Source organism: Cydia amplana, chromosome 5, assembly GCF_948474715.1.
Source record: "Cydia amplana chromosome 5, ilCydAmpl1.1, whole genome shotgun sequence".
Taxonomy (NCBI): Eukaryota; Metazoa; Arthropoda; class Insecta; order Lepidoptera; family Tortricidae; genus Cydia; species Cydia amplana.
Genome location: NC_086073.1, coordinates 13879866 through 13904568, shown reverse-complemented (window position 1 = coordinate 13904568; position 24703 = coordinate 13879866). Strand labels below are relative to the sequence as shown.

Sequence of the window (24703 nt, the reverse complement as noted above, 5' to 3'; positions counted from 1 at the left end):
CGAAGATTATATTATGTCCTTAAGAACAGGACGTACATTATGTTAACACGATGATCTAATAAAAGACCATCACCGTGTCACATAACACCACGTAAGGTTAAAGGTATTAAGTGAAGTTCAAGACCACTTCATGCTACGTAGTTCCTGATGAACGTTTCCTTATTTTAATTTAATTTTGCTGGTATGCAATAAAGCCGAAAATAAAATATTAAATTGAATTGACATGATACCAATACTGATAATGGAATAATTATAACGAAAAAAATATGCGCGATATGAATAAATTGTTGTAATAATAATTAATCACTGAGAAGAATTAATTTGATATCTACTATGTTGTAGGTAAAGAATATTTAATTAAGTGATTATTTATGGTTTAGCTACCTTCTAAAGTGAATAAACCCACAATTTGTAAAACACGTTATATTATACTACATAATTTCGGATCATCTGAAACCGGCAATAAAAATCATCTGTATGAGAAGTTATCACAGGCTCAAATAAATTTTCGTGTTTTCCATATTTTTTTTGTTGCTTCTTCATTCTAATTAACGTTTTTATCGAAGAATGTGCTACATCCGCTTATAGCTTAAGTGCCCAGCAACAGAGAATACTTGTTTGCGAAACACGATTATGTCTGTTTTATGGGATCTAAAAATTTTGATCTCTCGGGGTTACCATAGTTTAATTAAGTGTTAGTAGGTAGGTAAATACTAAATATAGAGACGGTTTCGCTTAGTTATGGAGTTCGATAGGTATTATAGTTTATGCCGTCGTATGCCGGAGCGCGGATCCGCGTACCAGGAAAATATTAGAAAAAAATAATCACGGCACACGAGAGGTTATTCGTAGAGATGAAAGAATGCATAGATATGTATTTTAGATGCGCCTAGATTTAGTTCCCAATCTAACTTGTCTTTCCAATAGGTACTGAGACAAGGCTATGACCTCGTACCCATGCTTTCGGTAGAAGCACAAAATAAGCAGTGAGGATACGTAATACTGACCGATCCTTTGCAATTCTGCTAGTTCCTGTACCTGCAGCTCTTCTACCAATAACTTATGAACTCGAAATTAGAAAACTCGTTCAGCTGTAGGTAAACAAGTACCTGCACATAGTACAGTCAGCGTCAAATAAATAGTGACTGCCAAAGTGGCCAAGTATATCGCAACACATCTTTATTCCTATGATAACAACGGTATGTTGCAACGTATTTTGCCACTCTGGCTGTTACTACCTACCTATTTGATAATTGATACTGACTGTACACGCACAACAAAGTACAGTTTCGAACTAGGTTTCTTGTATGAAATAGGGTTGCAAATGAAATGTTTTTGGTGGGTTATAGCTTATAGGTGCACCTTACTTAACCCTCACTGGGAAATCTTCAGGACTAGAACCTGTGCGGAAAGAGAAGAGTCGTAGAATGTATTAGATCCCATACATTTCACGACACTTCTCTTTCCGCAAGACTATAGATTATTTCCTCACAGCCATAAGAGCAGGTCTATGCCTACTCGTGACACGTATAAGCTAATGCTGATGATGAGCAGTGAACTTACTGTTAGCGCACTTATCGGGCACGGGCAGCGAGAGGAAGCGGCCAGGCTTTTGCGCTTGCGCCACGCACGCCAGCGCTGCCGCGAACGCCACCACCAACCACGTTTGCATCTGAGGACAAAACAAACACTTGTTAAACTTTGTCATGAATAAAAACCGCCCATGTGTTTATTGGAATGAGCAATTAATCGCCTACTAAATTATTCGTCAACATTCTTGAATGAGGAATGATTTGTTCAACAGATTATTTATTTTTCGTGACCTAGGTATTCAAATATATTATCTCTATTGATTGCTTATTCGTATTTAGGTTTTCCAGGGGATTATGTGTTGTCTGTGATGTCCATAACAATGTTTTTGTTTTAGGTTCCCAGCACAATTCCTATCACTAAATCAAAATTATTCACCGAACATTCTTATCGTGCGTGGTACGTCTTTCAACGTCATCATTGGCAAAATCCCTCCTGCCAATACCACAAGAGGGGAAAGCCATAAAAAAAAAGGTAAGATTACATACACTGTTAAGGGATCAAGGATCAATTTTGATTAGCATAAAATTATCCTACAGATGACTGCTCTCTGACACTTATTGCCGCGCTTAACGTAATGGAAACATGTGCATAATAATTTCGAATGCCAGAAGATTTGCAAATTAGCGTGCCTATGCATTATGCTATTCTAAATGCCAGTAGGACTAATGGTTATTTAATATAGTCGGGGCTGGAGTGGCATGTGGGTCTCACGGCGTCGTGTCGTGACGCAAGCGTGCAACCTCATACCTCATCCTGTGTCATGTGATCATGGGTATTAATGAGGCTGTTCTAGTTTAATACTACTAATCGAGTTTAAATTAGATTTACAAAATAATTACGATAGTAAAGTCATTAGTCACATTAAAAATTATGAAACAGAATTAATTATTTCTTTACAAATTCTTATTTGCATATATGTATTTTTTTTGAAGGACTACGAAGAGACTGTGTGGTCTATCGCTAGTGTAATGGGCAGCTGTGCTTAAAATTTGACATGATGTCTACAGTTGATTTTACAACGGCAGCGCTTGCTGATAACAGGTCCTTCGTCACACCTTGTGCTGTTTCAGATAACCTTACTTTCCCTGAGAACTTATGCTGTATATATGTGACGCGGTAAATGTTTGGATGCCGTCCGGCATGCAGGCTGTACGGTTAGTGTTTAAATAACTTGGCCTTATCTTATTAAGTTGACTAATCTATCAACTCAATTTGCGTAATAATACAAGTGGTAAAGCCTTGTGCAGGTGCTTGCGATGCAAAAAAGTTGCGCCACCAAAAGCCTGAATTATTTCCAAAAGTCTGCGACTTGTTGGAAAGTCAGATTGTAGGCGGATGACGGACTGGGGCGCGCCGGTGCGTTGGGTAACATCACCTTTTCGGGGAGGTATTTAATCGAAAACTACTTATTGAAGATCTCAAGGAGGCATATCGCGAGCAATGTCATGGGTAAATAGACTAAGACTGGACAAACAAATTGAAAAACAAGGTTTCTTACTTCACCCTGTGATGACTGATGATTAAATATTAGCAGAGTTAAGCAAAAATTGGTGGGTAATCATAAATACGTAACTGCCATAACATAGTACCTAATGTGTTTTTTCCTAGTTGTTTGCTTTAGTAAGTAGGTACGATTTGCACTTTTATTTGGTTGAAACTATACTTACCTACTAAATATATTTTTGTTTGACGAATTAAGCACTTCTTTTCAACGGGGTTAGCGAGGTTAGCACACAACACGGTAAACGGTAGATGAAATAAATATATGTATTTTGTATCTTATAAATAAATTCCCCTTCTGGTCTATATTTGTCAAGTTTTAAATCAACAATGAACAAAATGAGATGAGTATTAATGGGTCTACTAGATTTTTATTCTTTTTAACAGTTACCACGTACAGTGAGCTGCGATATTGCATGGAAAAAAATATTTATGAATTCATTGATAAAGTCGCCATGCACTTTTACAGTTGATGGTATAATATAAATATTTAGGTATATATCAGGGATCGTATGCAATTACCCGCTTCATGTCGTGTCGAGTCCCCACTCGAAAGACTATATCACCTTGACATAGGTGATAAAGACTGACGTCCAGTACCCCAAATATTTGTTCTACCCGACGTCGGTACAAGCCCATCGATTGTTTTACGATTGCGGGTCACTCGTTGGTCAACTTTAGTGTCGTTACGTAAAGTTCCCCGAGGCGACGCGTGACACGACTCACACGACGCGACGCCTTAACTCTCGACCTGATAATTTAACCGTTAACTGTGTCATACCAGGCTGTACGTAATAATCTAGCTACTTAGTTAGTTAGGCTGTGAAGCCGATGGTACTGGGTTCGAAATAACAAGCTTTGCTTAGTTTGGGGCTAGGTTGATCTGTGTAAGATGTCCCCTGATATTTATTTTATTTATTATTATTTTTTTAGAACCTTACTTTCTTCAGATCACTTGGTAACAGCAAGGCTTTTCTCATGAATACTTAAAGTACTTAAACCAAAGTTTCTAGCTTTGTCAGTGTCACTAACCGATAATCAAAATTTATATTCTTAACACGCGCGACAGTGCCCACTTCCAATGTTCAAGCATTACTATAAGTTTTGTTAACTCGTAACAAACAATTGTTTCTACAGATTATTAGGATAGGATATCGTAGCGGCTATCCCCCTATGAACATTTTTAAACCCCTATGTATAAAGAACCTGTATGTACCTAATGTACCTATCAACATCTACAGACCTGTACGACATGAAGTACCGACATATAGTTAGGTACAGCCTCCATCAATAGTATATGTATAGTTAGGTTAGATGGTGTAGGTGTAAGTTACGTTTTTACCAGAAATGTATTCTTACTATATTTAACAATCTTAGCACACGTTAACAAAGACGGTATGTGCCTAGTTATTCACGTGTTGTAGGTAAGTACATAACGTTTAGCTAACTATATTTGCCGAGCCAGTCATTAAAGTAATGACTAAGTCATGTAATGACTAGGTGATTTAGTGGGTGCAAAAAATTCGCAGATCCGTATTTGTCACACATGAACATGCGCTTATTGATAACTAACGATCATTTATAACATATTCTTGCAAATTAAGGTACCTACCACTGCGTACTACAAATCCAACATATATAAACAAATTCTATAAAGTTTTATATATTACCTTGACCATACATTGAACATGTTACACACACACAAGTTACCTAACATTATTAGTACCTACCCACCTCATTTTCGTCAATAAGGAATATTTTTACACGTTTTTCTACTCCCGTACTTTTATTTGTCATTTAAAGGGTCGTGCACACACCTTTAAAACCCTACCTTATAGTTGTCAAGACAAGTCTTTAGTCTATTCCCCAAAAAAGAATTTGTGCTTACACGAAGTATCTTTTTGGCGATTTTACGATACTTCGTGTAATGACCACTTAAAAAATATTGAATGAAATACAGTATTGCCAACCTTATTTTATGTCATCTCTGACAAATAAGTGAACCATAGACATGTTTTTTTATTTATTTCATTCATTCATTCATTCTTTTCCCGCCCGTACCCTCCATTTTTGCTACTTCTTGAATTAAAAATATTTGTTAAATTTACAATTTTATTTCAAAGTAAGTGCTTGGTCGTAGAAAAAGAATTGTATTGTTTAACTGAGTCAAAAAATACTCGTGGCTTCTTTATTAACAATTTTCGGCTTCGCCTCAAATTGTTACTCACGCCACTCGCCTTTTTTGACCTCTCTTAAACAACGGTTGCATAAAATACTATTTCATAATTTCAATCGGAAAGATTCACAATTCAACCAACAATTCAGAAAAATGGTAACCAACATTTTCGCAAAGGTTCTAACAACATGATTTGTCGTGTTGGAGCTTTTTGAAATTTCAAAACAACCTACTTACAGATTTTTTGACAGAGTAATTGAACTTGCCAAGACTTACCTACTGGTTTTTTTTTCAAAGTCGGTTAGTTCGACTTTCAAACATAAATTATCCGCATTACTCGCCATAACAGTTAACACTCATTATTCGCGCGCATACCAAATGACAAGTAAAAAAGTCACGACAAGAGGATCTATATAATTCTATATGGTTCACAAAAACCAGATTAGCGATGTCGTGTTTATGGCAAACGGACCCGGAAGCCCAGGGCGTCCTTGACACGGATCTGTGACGGTATAATTGCGATTCCATCTCGATCTCATCAATAAATATAGGATCGTCGTGCACGCTCAGGGTTACTGATAATTGACTTCCGATCACCAATATGGGCATAACCACCTCAGTTCCGCTGAGTTTGATGGCTCATCTTGTAATTTACGACGCGTATAATAAAAAGACAATTACTCGGTAAGGTTGTTCGATTATAAAAGTTATTTTTATTTTATATGTTTTCTATTGTTGTAAATGCGACGTCTTCTATTCCATTCCCTGCAGCAGTATGTAAGTACGTACATACTAGGTATCTAATATCAAAAAATATTGTATGATACGTGTATGATCGTCAAATTCAACTGGGATCGGACAACGGACAAACCAATCATTTGCGGTCTACATATTTTAAGCACAAGAATGTAAATAGTTACAAATGCGCAAATGTGACCCCAAAGGCCTAAACAAAACTTCCCACGTTTACTCGATCACAAACAAGTCGTTATCACAATGGACTGAAGGCAAGGCTCGGCTCAATAGTTCGCGAATGTAATCGCGAGTGCAGTGCGAGGTTCCCTCTAATTTGAACAATGTGTTTCCACGGGGCGTTTCGCAAGCGTTTTGAGGTCGGTCGTTCGTCCGTCAGTTTTGGTCACGATGCACGATCCTCTGCAGGCCTAATACTAGGGTTGTCACTTGCTGGTGAAGTGCTTGCTGTAGTAAAGTAGTACGTTTCAAATGTTAGTGTATTGCCATTGCCAAGACGAAAAACCGGCCAAGTGCGAGTCGGACTCGCGCACGGAGGGAACAAAAAATAGAGCAAAACAAGCAAAAAAACGGTCACCCATCCAAGTACTGACCCCGCCCGACGTTGCTTAACTTCGGTCAAAAATCACGTTTGTTGTATGGGAGCTCCCCACTTAAATCTTTATTTTATTCTGTTTTTAGTATTTGTTGTTATAGCGGCAACAGAAATACATCATCTGTGAAAATTTCAACTGTCTAGCTATCACGGTTCGTGAGATACAGCCTGGTGACAGACGGACGGACGGACGGACGGACGGACGGACAGCGGAGTCTTAGTAATAGGGTCCCGTTTTTACCCTTTGGGTACGGAACTCTAAAAAGCCTATAGGTACTTATCCGAATATGTACAAAAAAAGGGGTCCGGTTGTTTCCCATAAAGTTTTAAGTCATAATGTATTGTCTGTCATATTATCATTAGTCATATAAATGAAACCGTTAACATTTCAGGATTTTCGTTAGGTTATCCTGTAGATAGGTTAGGTTAGGTTAGGTTTGTTTTATGGCAATCCTGAAAAGTGACGCGTTTCTGAACCAAATGAATTATGACTAACGAAAATGCGGGCAAACAATACATTATGGCTTAAAACTATTTGGGAAACAATGGAGACCCACAAAAAAATGTATGAGGTCTCAAGAGGTTAAAGTTGCCAGTTGGTGTGATATAAAAATATGTAGTTATCTAATACGAATATATATGTAGTAAGGGTTGATGTCATATAATAAGGCCTGAGGTTATGTGCTGTAAGTAAAAGGTAGAATTCATAACTGATAACACATTCTACCACACACACATTTACACACACACACACACACACATACACATTCTATAATTTATGATTATGATTTGTACTTTATTTGTTATATTGTGCAATAAAGTTTAAAATAAATAAATAAATAATTTATGATTACAATTCTAAGTTAATTAATGCTCCTGTCAATTATCCCTCCATTCCAACAATAGGAAATGATGTATAACACAGTTATAGTTGACCAAGGCCGGCAAAGCGCGTTTATCGAAGATTTTTGAATGAACAGAAGTCAAAATGGTGTGGTGAATGTGAGGGAGTAATTACCGACAATCGGTGGCATAACCGCGGTTAGCAACCACATAGTACTTCAAGTTCAATGTTACGATACGTCGGACGCCAACAAGACATATATATACATATGTGTTAGTATAAATACTACAAAAATAATTTTAGCAAAATTAAACTTACTACTAGAGTGTGACTAGACTAGACGTCAGTAATCTGTATATTGTAACAGTACTAATTTAAAAAAATGTAAATGATATGGCTACGTGGGAACTGACATACAAAAAAAAAACATTACTATGCAGAATGTTGGAGTTGTTACGTTACGTGTAAAGTTCATAATTACGTTAAGACAAATTGTGTTACTGTCTCTTATCTTAGATATTCATCGTCATAAAAACATCTATGACGATCTTGATCACTAAAAAGGCTTCAAACAAGAGTATATGTACCTATTAGTCAATCAGTTTGGTTATGGATCTGATGTTCGATAATAATTCACCATTAATTTGTGTAAGTGCAAACAATATATATAATAGAGGCTTTTATCGATGAGGAAAGAGCAATTACGCGTAGACCGCCGTTGCACAACTATAGTGGCTAAATTGATATCTAATATTAATATACCTATAACATGACCTAAACATGTGAGAAGCGAGAATTTTAACGATACATAAACTAACGCTTGGGTTTATTTGAACCTATACAAATAATAAATATTACTAGTTAAAATTTTGTTCTGCCAGCCTATTATGGATAGCTTTATCCATCTTTATCCACGTGATAAAATAACTGTCACTGTTTAACACCGTGGGAAAGAAAGTGACGGACACCGTTTTATCACGCTGTCACGTAGACAAGAACGACCATCATATCCGTACTGTTGACCATATTTTAGTTTACGTCTTCCTTGTACCCTTTGCGATGTTTACCATAGCATAGTTCGCTTCTAAGTGTAAGGCCTGAGTGGACGCTCGAAGCGGAGCGTTCGGCAGGGCGTGCAGCGTGGCGTCGGGCTCACAAGTGATTTGAGCAGCGTGCACTAAGGCCGCTACTATACGTTTGCATTTGTTTAACACGCACGCTCCGCCCCGCTGCACGCCCAACTCGAGCGTCCACTCAGGCCTTACACTAAACGTTGGCAAACAACTTAGCTGAAAACTACTCATACAAAAGACATCAACGCATGGCCGCGCACATAAAATAGTTAAATTGCTATAAAATCCACAGTTCTCATTGACACGTAACATGATGATAATAATTCAATAATAACCGGACGTTTTTTACGTTAAGGTCAAAAAACTTCCAGCTATTATTATTACCTAAAACACGACAGTCGAGAGGTCCGTAGCCTTGACCGGTTGCGTAACATTTGACATTTGTTCTGAGGCGTAAATATCTCGTCTTGCGGGTAGTTCGCCTTTCGAAAGACTGCCGGTTTCAGCCTTAATGTCCTATCATCAAATAAGTGCATTCGCTGATTTGCAACGCCACTCTGCACTCGATCATTGCTTTTTGTACCGTTGCATTGGTTTCTCGTAAGTAGGCTAAGAGCGAAACCATTTCGATCTGAGATCACATCACGAAGTATTTTTTAACATTAGATGACCTGATATTAGAATGATTTATTTCTTAAAGTATTATTTAAAAATTCACTAACAATAGGGATGATGACACATGTTGAATTTTATAACAAAATCTAGTAAAAGAGATAGCAAACAAGCTATTTATCACAATAATCTGGATATAAAAATAAAATATGGAAATGTTACAAAAATACAGGACCTGAATGTTACAATGTTAAGTTTTATTTAACTTCCTAAAACGATAAAAGTAAGGGTACCATTCAATTCCTTACATTTTATCCAAAAAAATATTGTATAGCAACTATATACATAAACGCAATATTTCACCGACAAAAACGCAATTTTCTTGTTTTGTCCATACGACAAGATGGGCTCTCAGAGACCTTGACGTCACGTTCATTTATCGTTTTATTAAGGGCGTTTCGCGAGTGAAGTGCGACTGTCGGCCTTTGACTACAATTTCTGACTTTTGTGTTACTTTAATGCAATGGGTCCCATATAGACATTTGATCCTAATAACAAACCCGATCGATTGATACCATAAATGAAAATTAGTCATGTAGCCTATTCTGACGGAAAAGGAGGTCTTAACTTTATTTTTATTTTTACTAGCCTACTTTGGTCCCCACTGCTGGGGAAAAGGCCTACCCTCGTTTTCTCCACTCGACTTAACTTTTATTATTCCAAAAATATATACACTTATTCCTTGCATCTAAATAAAAAAATAAAATGGTTCTACCACACTAAAAGGCTGTGGAACCAGGACTAGTGACACTTGCTACCAGTTGTCAGTATCACGTTTCATAATCGGCATGATCTTGTAAGATAGCGATCTTTCTCGATACGATCGGTTGTCGAACCAATTCGCACTGGGTTGCCCAACGGATTCATTACTTTGTAGTCGTGGGACTTGGAACTTTTTGTTCTATTGCGAGCACTTTGGCAATGCACCATTGTAATTAAATCACGCTGTTTGGATATGTTACTATGTTACGAGTCTAAGATTGAGTTGAAAAAGCTTTAACTAAGTTATTTTTATGGATTCATTAGTTAGCTTTGTAGTATTTAGTATTGGCACGGTTTTGTTCTATTGCGAGCACCATTTGTAATTAACCATTGTATTAAATCACGTGGTTGGGCGTCACACTACTTATCTGTTTGTATATGTTAGTATGTTACGAATCTAAGGTTGATTTGAAAAAGTTTTAACCAATTTATATTTGTAACACCTGACGAAACAGAGGCTGTAAAATTAGCTCGGAGAGCACAGGTTACTATCACTTCTAATTTTATTTATTATTACTAAGAACTCAACTTTTCAATTTTTTTATTCTGCAGATATCTATATTATTAAAATGAACACTAGTACTTAAATATGTGCATGACTCTAGTCTTGGTTACTTAATTGTTAACTGCACACCAACTGTAGTTCTATACATGTTGCAGTTAGGTTAGAATGCCGCCCGTGTTTCAGACTTTAGTTCCTGTTCGATGTGAGATATATGTGTAACAAAATGTAAGCACGAAACTAACAAAGACGATGATATCTGATGAGAAAAAGTCTTTTCGTTGTAATGTAAGTGAACTGCCGTGTCAAGCCAAACTCACGTATCTTTAAAATGGCCATTTCGAGAAAAACGACGTTAAAACAAAGAATGTATCATAACTTACAAAATTATGGTCCGTTTTATGTTTTTTTTTTTATAAATATGAATAAAAAGTACATGAACAACCGACAAGATGTATTTAAAACAAAAGAAATATTTATATGAATTAATTATGCCAAATTAAAAATATGGACCGTCTAAAATTGTATCCATTTAAGTTACGCGAAATACGGTATCTACTATCTACAGATACGGTAATATGGCGTCGGCCTTTACTTCGTTGGCAGCACAATAGATACGGATGGTGTTATGCCGATCTACAGTAACTTAATAGTGCTTTGAAATCACATAGGTCGCATTTTTTGAAAAGTAGTTTAATGAATAAAGTAGTAATGAACATAATTAATGGTAAATTCTGTTTGAAACAAAAAAATGGTCACCAAACCTCCAGGGACCTCTGTAACAAACTTAGTACTTTATCTGTAATTTCAACATAATTTTTGATATCCTATTCTTTGGAACATAACATTATGTGTTTTTATTTTATTCTTACATAAAGATAGTATCTATATCTGTTAGTTGTCAACATATTATTGGATAAACTAATACAGCATTTAACTTAATAATTGTTATCGGATTATCAAAAAATCATAAAAAATAATAATTTGGTAACTAAAGCATCACTATCCACACAATATCTAGTTATGTCTTTTTATCATCCTATAAACAATCAAAAGATACCTCAAATTGGCGTAACTTAAACACGCTGCGCCCGCAACAAGTTCCTACACTTCCTACTAGTACGGTTACTTACGCCAAACTCATGTATCGAAAGTTACAGCAGATTGGCAAACCTCAAGCGTGTCGCGCTTGTTAGGCTTCCGTACCCAAAGGGTAAAAACGGGACCCTATTACTAAGACTCCGCTGTCCGTCCGTCCGTCCGTCCGTCCGTCTGTCACCAGGCTGTATCTCACGAACCGTGATAGGTAGACAGTTGAAATTTTCACAGATGATGTATTTCTGTTGCCGCTATAACAACAAATACTAAAAACAGAATAAAATAAAGATTTAAGTGTCCCATACAACAAACGTGATTTTTGACCGAAGTTAAGCAACGTCGGGCGGGGTCAGTACTTGGATGGGTGACCGTTTTTTTGCTTGTTTTGCTCTATTTTTTGTTGATGGTGCGGAACCCTCCGTGCGCGAGTCCGACTCGCACTTGGCCGGTTTTTATTAAGCTTATTTGTGGTAACTAAAGATACGGGAGTATGGCATAAATAGGTAGTTAAAACCAGAGTTACAGTATTTAGGCAATTTAGTTTTATGTGATAATTAAGGCAAAAAATTATGAAATCTTTATTGTATCATATAAAAGACACTATTTTAAATCGATTTAGCCCGGTTAACCCAAACTACTGTATCTCAAGATACGTGAGTTTGGCTTGACACGGCAGTGAAGTGATTTCAATCGATACTATCAATCTTGGTTGCCTGGCGGTTCTGACAGATAAAAAAGCGCAGGATGAATTAGTTGTTAATTATCTCATTTCAGAATGTATTACCTCAAGTTGAGTACTTAAAATCATTTTGGACACTATATACAGGTTGTCCCAAGAAGTAGTGATATGCTGAAGCTGGGAGGTAGAGGACCTAGAGGGCTATCTGAATCACCCCCATGTATGTTCCGCGATTTTTCGTATTTTAGGAGTTATGATTTTTTTTAATTTTTCACCTATCGCCGAGTACGATGAGATTTTTATTTATGGTGACGTGAATTATTGCGGTAGATGCTTGATTTTTTTTGTGTGCTAAGCTGATAGATAGGCCAATTCAGTATGGTAACATTTACTATCGTTAGATCTCTGAATGGAATAAAAAAAAATTTAATGCCAAGAAAGATAAAATTACCCAGTATGTTTTATTTTTCTAAGCGCCCTTGAAGTTGTGAACATACTTGTTACAATGTTTATAAAAAATCAAGTTTTAAGACTTATCCACTTTTTGTTCATTACATATCATAATTTATTTGATATTTGTAAAAACATGAAGTATTTTTGTATTTTTTGGTTGAACGTTATTAAAATAATGCGATATATGTACCTACAATATGTACCTACCCAGATGTACTAAATTGTACTTGTTCTATCTAATAAAACACATCGTCGTCGACGAACAATGTGAGCACATATTTTGGAATTTGTAGTAAATAATAATCTATTTTCACATTTTGGTAAACAACTGTAGGATTTGTGCGGGGTAGTCAAATCCAGCTAGTCTACATAGTTCAGACTATAGATATCCATATTTTGAAAATGCCCCCACATTTCTCATACTTTCTAAAACATTAGCCACGTAATGTTCTCAAACCTTGTAACAATGACAAATGAGTATCGAACAATGTTCGGCATGCCCAGTAGCTGACACAGATCCATGCGAGATGCGCCGGCGGCGCCTGTTGCAAGCTGTCAGCGCTGTCACGCATGCGTAACGACAAGTGATAGTCGCCAAGGGACTTCATTTTGGAAGTCTTCATTTTAAGTGGAATGTTAATTTTATTGTTGGCTGGGGACAGACATTATGTATGGCATTTCAAAGAATTGAAGGTTAATCCGTGTTTTTGATTTGGTTGATGTAAAATCGAATAACACTATTAAGTACACCTTTGTTTATTAGTATTTCTGATTGTTTTAGCAGAACTGTAGAGTTAGACCAAGGTATGTTGGCAGCGATTTTTATAGCCCCGATAGTCCGTGTTTAGGGTTTGCACGACGGATCCGAAATGTATGGGAAGAGCCGCGGATCCGGATCCAGATCCGGATAATTGCATACATTTCGGATCCGGATTGCAAACCCTATCCGTGTTATTTTAAACGTGAAACTTCTATGAAATTATGACGTTGGGCACACAGTCTGGGCTATCAAAATCGCTGCCAACTTAGCTTGGTCTAAGTCTAGATAAAAGTGACAAAGTATAATGAGTCCCGTGTTAGTTATAAAAGTTTGATTGGAAATCGTGTTAGTTTAAATCAGTCAAATAAATACTACTCGATAAAGCAAAGTCAACAGCTGTTAATCATAACTTAAGAAAGGAATATTTTAGTTAACAGAATAACATTTTCTACAAAATACATATTAGTCATCGAGCGACAAGTATTGAACCCGGCGTCTAATACTATCACCACACCGATTATAATCCTAAAGCTCACCACTGTAGGCCAAAATACTCTTACATCTTCGATTCCATTATTACATTTTAGGATTTAGACATGTTAAGGGGACGGTATATGACGTTTTCGATTTAGAGCTCACTTTGTGCAATCAATTTGTTCAAGAAATGTTTAATAACTGCATTAAATTATACGTAAATTTGTTCACGAAGAAGCCGTGTACCGGCCCTTCACGGCATAATATTTTTTATTTGCTGTAATTCTCTACAAATCGACACTAAAAGTATCCAAAAATCAAAATATGGAGTTCCGTTTGAGCAACACGCATTACAGTTTTGCCTTTAACAGTAATTGAGTTGTTGTGTGATTTTGAAAGCTAGATAACTAAACTAGCAAATTATTATCTACTTATATTTTTACTCAAATACAACACAGAAATTCAATACCAAATGTAAACTTTCGTACAATTTCCATACATTGACGACATCACTCAAAATTCTTCTTCGAGTCAGATGGCCGCTGGCCTTGGATCGAAGCAGACGTGTACGTCGTCGTAGCTCGTTTTTGGCATTATTTAGACATTTCATCATATACGCATACGAAAATGTATACCAGTAGATAAATTGTATTTCAAAAAACAGGGTAAATAAATTTATTTAAAATTTGATTTGTTGTTATTTACAGGTCGTAACGATCGAAAACAGCAGTAAACTATCCTAAAACAATACGATTACAATTGAATTTAAGTAACTTGTTCCTTCAAAACCCGCTTAAAATGAAAAAAGTTTAAAGACTCGTTTTACTGATTGGGATTGATTTTCATTATGCTGGTATCAATTTTGCGTCATTAAAAAAAAGTATATGACTTCTGTACGTCAATGACATTTGATGTCAATTGTAATCTTGTATTTACGTTAGAGAATATTATATATTCATTTAAATATTACTTACCTATTAATACGAAGCGTAATTCGTTTAATACCTGAAAGTCTTAGTGTCTACACCTACTTTGTTGCCGTTCGTTCCGTCTATATGTGTGCGATTACGTGCTGTTCTCAATAATCAAGAAACAAGCCATAATCTTCAAGAATAAAATAACAGCAAGACCAGCATTTAGTACTAACTAGTTTTTGCGGATTTGGAGACAAGAGATGAAGCTTACAGGCTAATACCGCTGCGGTCTGGTTATTGTTATGTGTATATATCGAGTATTATATAAATTTACTATAAAATAACAATGTTTTATTTCAATGACATTATGTGCGTAGGTATGTATGTTTCGGTGATTATAAGAATTTTGTCCACACAATAATTGTGCAAAGCAGAGACTGCATCATGCTTTCTTTACGGTATAAGCGGTATGGTACCGTTATTATTTATCAATACCGGTTCGTTTTGAAGGTAAAACTATACCGGTTGAAATACAAAGTACGGTACCGGTATAAAATTACAGCAGGGACAACCATTTTTATAGGTGTACAGTCAGCTGCAGAGAAAAGGTACGACCAGATAGATAATTGTATGCAGGGGTGGTACCTTTTCTCTGCAGCTAGCTGTACCTAAACCATCATTGACCGAGCGTTGGCGAAGGTCTCCGTTTCAACTTGGGCAAAAATGCTTTCGTATGTCCGAATTCTTCTCCTTTGCATATCACATTTCTCAACTGATTCTCGTGAAAATTCGGTAGTCCGATATAATTATTCGGTTTCTTTTTTTTTTGAACAATTTAAAATAGGCAGAAATTGTCATAAAGGACTTAAGCGCCAGTAGGGTCTGTGACACTTAAGACCACTGCGATTGTTAGGTACTTACTGGCCCCTATTTCACTACGACCACGGTGACAGGTGCGACAGTTGTCGACATCACTGTTGCTGACGTCACAGGCCTCCATAGGCTACGGTAACCGCTTACCATCGGACAGGCGATGTGCTTGTTTGCCACCAACATTTTAATAAATAAATAAACTCCATTATATTGCCACTAAAAAATTCTTATTTTGCGAAGCTAATGACAATTGTCACAAGAAACACGGCAACTGTATCGAAATTGCGACACAGAACTCATTTCCTGTCAAGACTTACCGAAAATTCTTTGAAAAATCTTGTGACAATTGTCACAAGATTTTTTCGCGAGAGAAATGTCTGTTTTATCCGATATAATAAAGTTTTTTTTTAATAATAGGTACAATGACGGTGGCAAACACGAATACGGCCCGCCCGATGGTAAGCGGTAACTGTATTATTAAATTGTACAACGGGACTTAATCGCGTATCTAAGTTTTAAGATTTACCTCCGACGTTTCGAGGACGGCGTTGTCCCCGTGGTCTCGGAGAAGACTGGCTTAAGTTGATATCAGCATCTTCTAACCGCGCGAGTTTTTCGAACTACCCGCACTTGGTCTTGTTTATCCGCTTGAACGTTTTGCGGTTCCGTTGTACAATTTAATAATGTGTAAAAATCGTGAAAGTTTAAATCAGTGTTAGCGGTAACTGTAGTCCATGGATGCCTATGGCGTCAATAACAGTGATGTTTTTGTCGTACCTGTCACCGTGGTGAAATAGGGGCCAGATCACGCCGCGCCGCGTGGAACGTGAGGTGCATTGGGGTAAATGCATACCTTTCACTCAAGGAAAATAATCTCCCTTATAAGATCACTCGTGTGTCTGCCATTTTGTTAAAGCCAATTTTCACCGTAACTACTGGACTAGTTCAATTGAAATTTAGTACACATATGTCAAGTAAGGAAGTAGTAGGTGATCCGAAGATGAGTAACGTAAATAAATGAACTTTTAACTTTGCGGCGATTTTTGGTATCAGGTTTGGTATCTCACATATCAGATATAATACATAACTATAAGTAGGTGAGCAAAAATGTACCATAACCTAACTCAGAATTGTATTACATAAATACATATACAAAAAATAGTTCAACGCCAAAAGATTAATGGAAGACCTATGTCCTATAATAGGTGAGTTGGTCTTAAACAAAAAATATGCAATAAAAATGTGTAACTGTGGAACCCATAGTGAATCCTACTCGTACATGATCGGTTTTTATATTATGTACCTATAAGATATTTTCTACTTTATACTTTATAAGTGTACCTACATAATATTTACTTATAAGCAGTTGTCACGTAAAATATTTGTAGATTTTTTTGGAAGTATGTGTCACATCATCATCATCTTCCTCGCGTTGTCCCGGCATTTTGACACGGCTCATGGGAGCCTGGGGTCCGCTTGGCAATTAATCCCATAAATTGGCGTGGGCACTAATTTTTATGAAAGCGACTGCCATCTGACCTTCCAACCCATAGGGGGTAAACTAGGCTCTTATTGGGATTAGTCCGGTTTTCTCACGATGTTTTCCTTCACCGAAAAGCAACTGGTAAATATCAAATGATATTTCGTACATAAGTTCCGAAAAACTCATTGGTACGAGCCGGAATTGCAATTCGCACGCTCTTACCGCTAGGCCTCCAGCGATTTTTTTGAAGTATGTATAGCACAAAAAAAATATTTAGAAATGTAACATTTAAGGTAGGTAATTAAAATACGGTATAAACATTATTGGAGAAGACTTGGAGGAAGTGTCATAGGGATCTACATTCGATGCGTGGAAAACAAGTTCTTTTGTCTAATTATAATCCATCGGCAATCACGCGAGCGCATAAAACGAAAATCATTTTTTTTTTCACTCCCTAAAACTCCCTTAACCTAATAACAGTAAAACAAAAAATAAAATATAGAGGGTTACCAACCAGCCAAAGAATTATAAGTAGATATATGCACTTATCCCAACGCACCTCACGTTCTACTCTGCACGGGGTTCATTGCCGCTCCTACCGCCGTAAGTAACTATCAACACCTACATTATCAAGGCTACGATCGAAGATAATCGCTTCAGCACTGAAATAATACCGGTGGAATACCGGTATAATATTTTTTATTTTAATTGTATTAATTTAATAGTAAGTAGTGTAAGATATTAGGGGTACATTAGCCAACACTGTTTCCATATATTTTCAAATTTTATTTTGTCCGCCTTAATTAAATTTTGCACCCTGCCGGAACTTTATTTATTTAAATTCTCATTTAATTGATTTTGAGCCTTATGAAAAGTCGTATAGAGTAGTCAATAAAATTTTACATCTGACTTAATGACATCTGGTTTTATTCGGTTTAACTTTAGAAAACGCGTATCTCGACAAAGCCATAATGTAGAAAATTGTCAACAACCAAATGAATCATAGATGTATTATTTTTAAAGATGGAGCGTAAGCCACCTGTCACCGTAGCCTCACACACACAGACACATTTTATGTACGATTTACAGTGAGGAACCAGAGGCATGTGGCCACGACGATAAAGTCATATCGATAAACTATACGGCCTTTTTACAATTTAAATTTTACTTGAAAGGATCTAAACTATCTAAAATGAACAGATAACTATTATAACATTAATTTAGAAGTTCTTTACTTATAAGTTGCTCTTAATTATGACCCCGTTATAATTATTTGAATTATTGTCTAAAGGAGGCATGGAACGCCACATATATAAATGTTACATTAAAACCAAATAAAATATGTTTTTTGCAATAATAGAGTTTATTATTATATTATAAAATTTATAAAGTATTCATTATCGAAGATATCGAAGCTTCAATTAATCGCTATTACGTTCCGCTGTGTAGAGAGTATCGATATATAACATGATTAAAATCGACAAATCTACATCCCTAGAAACGTGCAATAAACTCACACATACACATTTTAACGCACACATACACAGCTTGCCCATCACCAAAATGGCTACGGCTTGACAGATAAATTTTGTACTGAGAACCGAGAACGTTGGGGCCTTGAAATGAATTATTAGAATTTAAATACGTCACGTGTGACATGAACAGACAAGGAAAGCAAGATTAAATGTATTGTTTCTCTTTCTTCTTTCAATGGAACGCTTTTCCTAAAAGGAGGCCACTAAACTCAAAACGCTATCTTAAAAAAAAACTTGATGGGTCAGTGACCTGTCCCAGTAAAGTGAGGTAGTGTGCGTGAAGTGCGATTGTGTGTGAAATGGGGTAAATTGACAGAATCTGAAAATTTACCCACCTCTACCGTCACCTTAAATCAAAGTCAGAAAAAACAAAAGGAACTTTGGTATTTCTAGAGATGTATTAGTACCTATTTAATTTTGGTCAATAACTAGTTGTTGTTTTGGACCATTTACTAAAAACTGAAAAAATACCATCAAAATAAACACATTACACGTGTTTTTTATATTTTATGGTTATTATTATTAACCGCGTATACTATTCAAATGTCAGACGTCCCTCAGTCGGAAAACCGGTAATGTAAAGCTACTTAATGATACATACTTATGACATAATAATACCTAATACGGATTTAACCTATCACTTGGCCGAATACCTTTAAGCGGCTTGATAAAGCACTTATGTGAACTACGATTATCTTCAACTTGATACTTATTACTTACTTCTAAAGCGATAAGTCGATGACGTTTAAGAAATATGAACGATCTAAAATATTAATTTAAATGTTTAGCAAAGTAAAAAAACATTAATATGTGATTACTTGATTAGATTACTATGTATGTAGGTAGCTACTTATATTTTCGAACAGTACTTACCCAAAAATTATAATTATATCAATTTTTATTGTTCAATTCATCAGCAACAAAGTAATACGTAGGTACGTAATGTTCGTCTCTTGTTTTATTTTATGTTTCCAAGTGCGAGTAGGTGTTTTCCTAGATAATAAAAAAGTACTAAATATAGAACCGCAATATAATATACAATTGTGTCCATTGACGCATAAGTTTTCAATTATGATTAAATTATCGTAGCTTAAGTTTAATTAGATGCCCATTCTTAATTAATAATTGGCCGGATGCCGTTTACAACTCGTGATACAGACCGATGTAGCAAGACGTCAACAGGTTCCTACGATATTAACTAATGTTAACTTCTTACATTTTATTTCGCCGAAAATCTTAGTCTAGATCTCTTAACGATTCGACTAGGAATAAAATTATGAAAGCCAAATTATAAAATGTTAAAGCGAAAAAGCTACTTCGTTATACTCTATCGTGTTTCCATTAATTTGGTTGAACATCGTCGATAATAGGCGATATATAATTATAATTGTCAGTTTTTTGGAATGTGTTGATTTCTTTATAAATGCCGTTGGTACCCTTCGGCGTCTATGCTGAAAGTGTCGAAATGACTAGAAAAGGGCTCTTAGGCATAATCTCAGAATCGACGGTCCGTGTTGCAATTGTGGCTTGACATACATACGAGATGTTCGCTGTAATTTGCAGGCGGTACTTGGCCCGGCGGTTCGCACAAATCGTTAAGGACGCTGATAAGCACGGATTAGCAATTTTTGTGTCGGCCCTGTCATGACGTGATGAGATGAGTCTTCGGGCTCTACGACGCAACATTATAAAATCGGCATGGCGGGTCAGGGGTGTGCCCCTAATTTGTCTTTTGATTGCTGTGCGAAATAAATGTGTGTCACTAAAGCAATTAACTGAGAAAATAAAGATTTAAAATGAACCTAGTTTTGTTAAATAAACCCGAATTTTATGCGACCCCGGATGATCCCGCTTTTATCCTTAACCCCAAATTCACTTACCTTTATTGTTGAATTAAATACTATATGACGGCGGGAAAAATCACAGAGGCACTGTCGTAATAGCGCGCGGCCGGTTTGGGCGATGTCTTATATAGTCGGCGTAGCGGGGATGCGCGCGGCCGCGCGAGTATGGGGGGCACGCCGCCGCGGGTTCATGGGAGCCGGGACCCTATCGTATGTCACACTGATTTGCTTATTAATTATAATGACAATCACATAACAATAATTAAATTAATCAACTGGGAAAAAGGTAACTAAAATGTTTTTTTTTTTTTTTTTAATCTTTATTAAAGAAAAAAGGGTTTTTTCACAATTGAAAATGTCACCCTTATTGTGACATAGCAAAACAAATCAACTCTTATTATCTACGCTTAATGCCTAGGTTAACAATTTCATATATTTTCATAGCCTTTTTTGATTGTGGGAAGGCTAAAATTATGTTAGCTTCACCTATGTCATATAAATTACAATTGTATTTTTGCATGAAATTTACCCTCTCAGCCTCGTTTCGGACACACTCAACCAAGATATGGAACACATTCGGTACAGTTTGGAGACTGGTTCTTACCCATGATGAATCCGAAACTATTTAATGGTATGTGTCCGGAACGCAGTCTGAGAGCAGTAACAATATCCGATCTGGCCATATTTAACCCTACAAACCAAGGGGTCCGTAGCAGATTGGGTTGTATAGTCCGATACCAGATACCTTTGCTTAGCGATCTTTCATTAAAATATTCTTTCCACATATCAAAGCACTTCTGTTTCACTCCATACAAAAGATCATTATGGCATGGCAACCACCTAGTACCCGGTCCGTCCGTTGCCGCCTCTTTAGCGAGTCGGTCTGCCTCCTCGTTGCCCGGTATCCCAATATGTGATGGTACCCATTGTAAAACTATGACTGTTTTATTTGCTTGCAAGTTACGAATTGACCTTAATATACTATAGGCTATCGGTGCGCCTCGATAGTTCGAGGTGCATCGAGCCAAGTGTTGTAAACCGCTTCTTGAGTCTGTAAATACCACGAAGCTACCCGTTTCGAACGACTCAATGTAAGAGAGGGCTTCTGCAATTGCCAGCAATTCAACATTCATAGAGGACGTTTTGACCTTCAACCGCAACTTAATACTACTATTTATTTGAGGATCAAACATAGCCAGACCGGAATCCCCGGTATCCCTAGAACCGTCAGTATAAATGTGATAATAATTTGAGTAAGTCGATGTTATAAAGTCCGTACATGATTTTCTTAAACTCACTGGGTCACATTGACGTTTAGGTATATTTATGTTACTAATAAAACTTTAGAACTTCGGTTAAATCTATATCGCTGACCCACGTATTTAAGGAAAATATCTCTAATTGGTTAGTTGAATACATTTCTTTCGATTTGAGGTACTCGTGTGTTTCTACTAACAATGGTTTCTTTTTCCGTCTCCAGAACCGGTTTTGAGTGCTTAAAATGTTTAAAATGTTGTATGTACTTAAACGAAACTTTTTTGTGTAGGTATAAGTTTGTTTTGATAAAAAAAAATATTTGCCTGAAAAAAACTAAATAGACGGAATATAACATTCTAGGTTATACCATATACATATATTAGTATATTAGGTTTAATATAATTTAGGTAATAATATTAGGTATATATAGGTAATATATAGTAATATATAGGTAATATATAGGTAATAATATTAGGTAATAATATTAGGTTTAATAATACCCCACATTCGGTACAGTTTGGAGACTGGTTCTTACCCATGATGAATCCGAAACTATTTAATGGTATGTGTCCGGAACGCAGTCTGAGAGCAGTAACAATATCCGATCTGGCCATATTTAACCCTACAAACCAAGGGGTCCGTAGCAGATTGGGTTGTATAGTCCGATACCAGATACCTTTGCTTAGCGATCTTTCATTAAAATATTCTTTCCACATATCAAAGCACTTCTGTTTCACTCCATACAAAAGATCATTATGGCATGGCAACCACCTAGTACCCGGTCCGTCCGTTGCCGCCTCTTTAGCGAGTCGGTCTGCCTCCTCGTTGCCCGGTATCCCAATATGTGATGGTACCCATTGTAAAACTATGACTGTTTTATTTGCTTGCAAGTTACGAATTGACCTTAATATACTATAGGCTATCGGTGCGCCTCGATAGTTCGAGGTGCATCGAGCCAAGTGTTGTAAACCGCTTCTTGAGTCTGTAAATACCACGAAGCTACCCGTTTCGAACGACTCAATGTAAGAGAGGGCTTCTGCAATTGCCAGCAATTCAACATTCATAGAGGACGTTTTGACCTTCAACCGCAACTTAATACTACTATTTATTTGAGGATCAAACATAGCCAGACCGGAATCCCCGGTATCCCTAGAACCGTCAGTATAAATGTGATAATAATTTGAGTAAGTCGATGTTATAAAGTCCGTACATGATTTTCTTAAACTCACTGGGTCACATTGACGTTTAGGTATATTTATGTTACTAATAAAACTTTAGAACTTCGGTTAAATCTATATCGCTGACCCACGTATTTAAGGAAAATATCTCTAATTGGTTAGTTGAATACATTTCTTTCGATTTGAGGTACTCGTGTGTTTCTACTAACAATGGTTTCTTTTTCCGTCTCCAGAACCGGTTTTGAGTGCTTAAAATGTTTAAAATGTTGTATGTACTTAAACGAAACTTTTTTGTGTAGGTATAAGTTTGTTTTGATAAAAAAAAATATTTGCCTGAAAAAAACTAAATAGACGGAATATAACATTCTAGGTTATACCATATACATATATTAGTATATTAGGTTTAATAGGAGCAGAGGACGAAGGCGACCGCCCGGCAATGACCTTTGAGGTATTATTATCATGTGACCGGCGATATTTACATTGTTTTGAAGATAAACCAATTAATTGATTGAGCCTCGTCCATTTTATTACTTCCACACCACGGAAATACACATTTCCTAAAAATACATGTTTCATTGAAAAGACAGGGGCTGGGGGTTTGCTCTAGAATCTAGATCACGCACCAAGCTCGCCTACAATTTTAGTATAGGTATATGTTGATTGAATCAACTTGATTCACAAAAACTGTGAGGATGTTATGAGGTCCCTCGTTTAGGGCCACCCCACATCTAGCGTCTTTCGAGCGTCGGCGTCTCGTCGGCGTCTACAACTTTATGGCCCTGCTCGACGCAACGTCGACGTAACTGCGCAGCGACGTGAAGAGTTGTAGACGCGCCGACGCTCGAAAGACGCTAGATGTGGGGTGGCCCTACGGCTACACAATAAGAAACATTAGGGTCTAGAGATTATCCCAAATCTGCTCATAAATTAAAGTAGATATCTACTTTAATCGGACCTACCTATTCGTGCTGGCCAATAATCCACAATATCATGGTTGTAATTCTAGATAGTTCCCTAGTTAGTAAGCAAATGAGACAAGTAAGCTGCTATTAATTAAGATAACAAGGTATGTATAATAAGTATAATTAACCTTCATAGGTCGTGTTTAGTACCTACACTAAAATGTCATGACTTTGATAGGCCATGGGTTCAACAACCGTACTGGTCTACGAATTTCCTAGGATTTGGGTCATAATTAGATAGGTATACATAAAACAATAGAAACAAACATTATATTAGCAAAAAAAAACCCCTTCGGCAAGCTAGCTAGAATTGGTTTTTAGGGTTCCGTACCCAAAGGGTAAAAACGGGACCCTATTACTAAGACTCCGCTGTCCGTCCGTCCGTCCGTCTGTCACCAGGCTGTATCTCACGAACCGTGATAGCTAGACACTTGAAATTTTCACAGATGATGTATTTCTGTTGCCGCTATAACAACAAATACTAAAAACCGGCCAAGTGCGAGTCGGACTCGCGCACGGAGGGTTCCGCACCATCAACAAAAAATAGAGCAAAACAAGCAAAAAAAACGTATCTAGTTAAGTTAGTTCTTTTATTACTTACTTATTATATCACCGTATGTTTATTTTGCTAGCTGGGCACCCACATCTTAATATTTAAATTAATTCATAATAATTAGACTAGATCCACGAGACGCTCTTACGAGTAAGTATAATAAATGA

At 36.6% G+C, this 24703-nt stretch overlaps 1 protein-coding gene across 1 annotated transcript in view; it reads right to left on the bottom strand.

Moving 5' to 3' along the window:
* LOC134648101 (uncharacterized) overlaps positions 1-20723 on the bottom strand; it is a 32057-nt gene extending 11334 nt beyond the window's left edge. The window contains exons 1-2 of the mRNA XM_063502570.1: positions 20620-20723; positions 1564-1672 (exon numbers count right to left, since the gene is read on the bottom strand). Coding sequence (XP_063358640.1) covers positions 1564-1672 — 109 coding nt within the window. The 5' untranslated portion in view covers positions 20620-20723. The remainder of the gene's footprint in view (positions 1-1563; positions 1673-20619) is intronic.
* Between the last annotated feature and the right edge of the window lie 3980 nt (positions 20724-24703).